Source organism: Bombus vancouverensis, chromosome 7, assembly GCF_051014615.1.
Source record: "Bombus vancouverensis nearcticus chromosome 7, iyBomVanc1_principal, whole genome shotgun sequence".
NCBI lineage: Eukaryota > Metazoa > Arthropoda > Insecta > Hymenoptera > Apidae > Bombus > Bombus vancouverensis.
In genome coordinates, this window is record NC_134917.1 from 4,331,103 (window position 1) to 4,336,964 (window position 5,862).

A 5,862-nucleotide genomic window follows, 5' to 3' on the forward strand; every position below is an offset into this window, starting at 1 on the left:
GTTATGCTCGCAAAGGAGCGCGCCGAGAGAGAAAGGGTGAGAGGACAACACCCGTCGAGAGTACCGTCACGCCGAAGAGGGTCTGGCCTCCCCTTTGGATTTGCACGACGGCCCAGGCAGCTTGACCTTAGGAGGAGTGGTCCCCCCTAACGGCCCAATCAACCAAGGATGACTTCCGATTACATCATCGGGGAGAAGACGAAAGAGTGCCCTAGCAGCAATACGAAAAGATGGTCCCGGGGCTCTCCTACTAATCATCAGGACAATCATCGTGGAGGTTTTAGCCGGTACGAATCCGGCATTACCCGGCGCTCTCTTCCCGGAGGGCGCGGGACGCCTATGAAGGTTTCCTCCACGAAAAAAAGTCTCCCGAATTGAATAACTTCGAACTTTTGATTTATTAATTTGCTCCCGAACATATAGGAAGCATGAGATTAGACATCCATAGTACACATTGTTTTCAGTCTGTACTTTATTTATAGCAGTTGTAAGAGAACGCAGAAATATCAATAATTCATCATGTAAAACAAATTGAAATCTCTCTCTGTGAAGTTACATAAGGTGTCTAATGTTTCATGTAACGAAAAAATCTTCTCCGTATTAGCTAATATTTGAGAAAATGAATCATTCCAGTTTTTTCTTCAATAATGTCACCGTTCTCAGGACGGGATGACAAATCGCAAAGTGGAGCACATTTTTATGATACACCGTGTAAATTTTTGAAACGTAACACGAATAGACGCGATCATAAATATGTGAATGAGCACTACGACGAAGATATGAAGAAAACTGTCACTGGCGTAAAAGTCAGTAATTTCCCCAAAATACACCACATCTGTTTCGTATTGTACAAGAAAATTTGGAATGGCTTTGACAAAATTCTGCACGCTCTAAATCATTATTGCAACAGTTTTAAGAAAACTTAACTTATACAAAGCATGAACGTCTGCAATTTAAGAGCAATTTGAGCGAATGCGTGCGTTTGAAGCGACGCTATGACAAAACCGATGATCTTCTTTCAAGTATATTCTCAGGCGAAAAATATCGCCGATTTTTCGAGGACCAAATAACAACAGTAGCGGAAACATATTTTACGTTTTGCAATGCTTTTGTAACGTTAGTGACTAGTACTTTATATGCACCATATAACGCCCATATTTTTAGACGTGGTCTTGAATATTTCATTTTCCATAGTCGCCGAAGGTACAATTTTGTCGACTATGCATATTTCGATATTCATCTTTAAACTATGTACTATGTATAACTATTGGTAAAGGAAATTAAATTTTTATCACCCCATAGATATAGTCCAATTTGATAAATCATTTAATATATATAGAATACAATGCAATATCGAGCAACTTTTATTTCCATCGAATGTTTTATAATCCGATCTTTTACATTTCACATGGCATCTTTGATTTACGTTTGCTTTGTATGTAACTACTACATTTATGGTAATGTTTTTGTTAATCAGTCGCATTTTTACAAAATAAAATCGTGACAATATACATGGCGATGAATCGAATATAATTAAATTAATATCGTTTCATGCTATGTGTACATATAAGAAAGAATGCTAATTAAATGGTGTCATTTATCACTAATTTTATTATTTACAGAAAATTTGCGATCTGTGTCAAATTCAATGCAGTTATCCTAAAAGATTACATAAATTAAATAATATATAAAAGCAGCATTACGTTTTAACCTTGTAACATCGTAATATTCTGAAATTCAGAGATACTCGAAGGTATTACAACAAAGCATTTACCTTTAGTGATTATTCTACAAATTCATTTCTTTCTGATTCTACGATTCATTTTCCAGCTTTTAAGGCAAATTAATCACAAATGGTATATCCAACCAAAAATGTTTTGTTTGCCAGTAGGTTGCAGTTGCCACATTAAGCATTTTTACTCACACAGCTTCCGAGTACATAATATAACTTTAATCCAGTATCGCATACCTCGCAATATTTGACTTTCCGTCGTATTCATAGCAAAGTGTAAATTTACAATAATGGGGTACAACAGCAATACTACTGCTACAATCAGGTAGAGACGGACAGTTCGACGATAAATTTACGTTTTGAGGCACGTTCTCCCGATATTATATCGTAGTACAGACCGCTGGCACATTGCTCGATATACACACGTTCCTATCGCTACATCTACAATATTTTTGACAATCTTCTGTGTAAAAGCCTGTGTTGTACTAGGTACCACAAGTTTCTCAATTCCTAGCATTACTGTCCATATAACAGTAAGCATGACTACTATCAACGCATCTTTCTTCTGTATAGTCAAAGAGTTGTCCGCTTTTACACGTCATAAGAAGTTTCATATTGCCTGAGCATTTATAATATCTGTTACAGTAACATTCATGAGGAATATTGTTAACACCGACACTACATCGCAAGGATTACACTGCATTCGTAGTAGGTATCTAATTGCGGCAGTTGGGTACGTTCTTGGGTATATCGCACGTGTCGATTACTGGATTGAAGACGTGCCCATCGAAACACTTCAGAAGACATTTGCGACCGTTGGAGCATTCGTAATATAAACTACAATCTCTTTCATGAGAATAACGAATATGGCCAACGGATGGACAATCAGATGGAAAATAACAATTATTATCATTGTTGTAAAAGTCGTTATACTTTTGGTTTATACATATGGCGACATGCGGCGAATCGCAAACTTTTCTAATATAATCATATATCATGCCTTCAGGACATTCACCCATATGCTTATTTCCGTTTTCGCAAAAGTAATACTTGGTGCAAGAAGATTCGTGTGGTACGAATGTATATCCCTCTAGTGGACAATCTACACCTCTTTCCTCTGTTGCATGAGGTAGTAAGTCGATTTGTTTGAGGTGGACATTAGACTCTCTCGTTTTGCTCGAAGATTCTGGTGGACCTCTCGGAATTTTGTATACTTCGGCAAAAGCGTTGCCTGTCACTGCCAAAACGGCAATGGCTAGTAATAATAAATCTGAAATAGAAGAAAATAACGAATCTGCCATTCTGCATGTCAATACTATTTTGCGTGTCATGAAGAAAAAGCTAATTGTTGTTTAAATAGCAAACTAACGATCAAAAAATTTAGTGACGAATTTGGTGATTTCAATTTTTACAGTTACTGATTATAAATGAGTAGTATAAGTGATTAATACTTTTTGATTATCATCATCAGTGACGGACTAAAACGAGATCCATTTTTGATAATGATTATTGCTAATCAATGGAATTTAGTTATCGTTAATGGTTATAGGTAACTAAAAACAGTATTAATCGTCAGTGTAGCAACCTGATGAATGCATATACGACACAGTGTTAATTATAGGAATGCTAAGTGTAACAGTTAGCAGCATAACAATTTTCGACAGTGGTTTCCAATAAGCAAAAAATATTCATCTTCGATGGTTATTCGTAATTGAAAACAACTTCCTTCGTCATTGATGTTCGCCAGTAGCCGAAAAAATTTATTTCGTTCTCTATATTCTCTCACAAAATACATTGTTCGTATAATATATGCGATATAAGGATATGCGAAACTAAAATAATATCTCAAAAGCAACATACGTGGTTACGAACTATATCACAAGTAAAATTACTCACCTCTCATTCTAACAGATTTATTTCTAACAATGAAAAGGTAACAAACTCTCTTATAGTCGGTTTTTGGGAAGGAACTGACATTGCCAAGTTATAAGATTTGACTTTTATAGCTAACTTATCACCATATCTATCAACATATCTTTCTACTTTGTATCGGACGATACAATCATTTAGCGATTTACGTTTAAAGTATTTTCAAACGATAATTCCCTTTATTATATAACTCACAATTTTAGAATTATCACTCACGTATAAATCGTCTTATCGTTTTGCGTTTTACATATCAAAGGTGCAATGCTGGGATAATAGTGCTTAATAACGATAAAGAAAATATGTTATGTACCTAGATATATATTTAGGAGGGCTGTGAATGCAAACTGTAATCAAAGTATCGAAGATGTCGAGAAATTCGAAGCAAGCGATTCTGTATAACAATTTCAATGAGAGAAGTAGATTACTCTTGGAAGTAACTAATAACAGACAACTATAATAGATACATGGTGTAAACAAGATCACACCTTATATATGTAACAGAATCGAATTATTCGATTGGATTTTTTAACGTATTGATAAAGATTTAGAACGAAAGTTCTTAAAATTCTTATCCTGTTCACGATGATACAGATAAGATCGTAACACGATAGGATTGTAATATAATTTTAACGAACGAAGCATAAGTATCTGTAATTATAAATCGGAAATATGTTATTTATTGCGCAGATCTGGTATATTTATCGTGAATTATGTAACACGATAATACCAATAGAATAGTGAATTAATTATCTCCGTGTTTTATTCGTATATCTTTGCAAGGTCTAGTCGTCGAAACCTTTTATGATTTCTGCTAAGAAAAAGCGATTATGTTTATCTACATGTGGTGACACTCGACCACGGAATTTTCCGATGGTTTCGTGACACAAAGCTACCTTGAAAGCGTAAGGCCGACATGCCAAATGTACCATCGATATCCCTACGGTTCTTTCGCCAAATATTCGGAAGAACGCATACGCGGAAACTGTCGCGGACATCTAACAAACGCGTGCGTAGTGGGGATATCGAGAGGCAACAAAAAAAATGAACTAAAAAAAAGGCAGGAAATAGTGTGAAATTAAAAATTTTGGTGGGTTTAAAGAAAAAATGTGTTTTATAAAAAGAAAAAATAAACTATAAGAATTATTTAAATAAACTTTTTGACGAACTTTTTTAGTTCATCGAGGAGAAAAATATACAATAATTTAATCCTTTTTTGATTTTTTGTTTCGGTCAAGAATTACGAGGATGGATTTCACGCCGATTGAAAACTGTAGCCCATGAAATAGGCTTAGAAATCTGTTATAATTTCTTTTTTTTACTTTAAAAAAATTTTTTTTGTATTTATCAAATATATATAAAACCATAGCTCAAAATTCAATAACTTCATTTCTTTCTTTCGCTTCTAAAAAAAATCACAAAAAGACGCTGTTTTAGAACATTCTAATTCAGGACACCCCCTTAAATGCAAAGATGTGGCGATTAAATATTTCCTAACCAAAATGACACCCAAATTAGCCTAGAAAATTTTGATTGTCTATAGAAGGCAAAAGTTCGTTCAAGTTAGTTAAAAGAACGACTATCTTAGTCAATTTAGAAAAAATAGAAATTCTGATTTATCCTTTTTTTATTTCGAATTTAGATATCCAATTTACACATACAAATTTTAGTTAAAATTGTCAAATATTTACAAAAAATAATGAACAAAGATGTATTGAAACTGATGGATTCTTTAAAATTTGTTTATATGCTTATATTTGTTGCTGAAAATATACAATTTATCCTTGGGCATCTATCCGCATTTTGAGAGTTTTCATCCGCGAAATGTGGACGATTGTCGGTAAAGGAAAAGTAGGTGATCAGTATTATTAGCTGCACTATGAATCTGCAAGTTTTCATCAAAATCGGCATATCACATTTATTGTAGGTAATGTGTGTCCTGTAGGTATTCGAATAAGGTACTTTCTTAAGATACTGTATTGTACGAGGTGACGATGATGCGTAATCCAGTATAAAACGAATTAGTAGCAACAGAATTTAACATTTTTTTAATAAAATTGCGCTTTCCCGTTACAAGGTGCGATTTCATTTTCTTCTCAACTTGTTACAAATCATTTCCTATAAATTTTGGCGCGCCTGATTTAAAGGCAGCCTAAACCAGACCAAATTTTAATTGGAATAAAAATAAGAAGCAATTATTTTAA

General features: G+C 34.2%; 1 protein-coding gene across 1 annotated transcript; it reads right to left on the bottom strand.

Annotated features, from left to right (window-relative positions):
• Window positions 1–2,227: 2,227 nt before the first annotated feature.
• Window positions 2,228–3,783, bottom strand: LOC117161652 (peritrophin-1-like). Its single transcript, XM_033343351.2, has 2 exons — window positions 3,629–3,783; window positions 2,228–3,002 (listed from the first exon to the last, which is right to left on the bottom strand). The coding sequence occupies exons 1-2, from the start codon at window positions 3,633–3,635 to the stop codon at window positions 2,449–2,451; spliced, it is 561 nt and encodes a 186-aa protein (XP_033199242.1). The 5' UTR covers window positions 3,636–3,783; the 3' UTR covers window positions 2,228–2,448.
• Window positions 3,784–5,862: the final 2,079 nt, after the last annotated feature.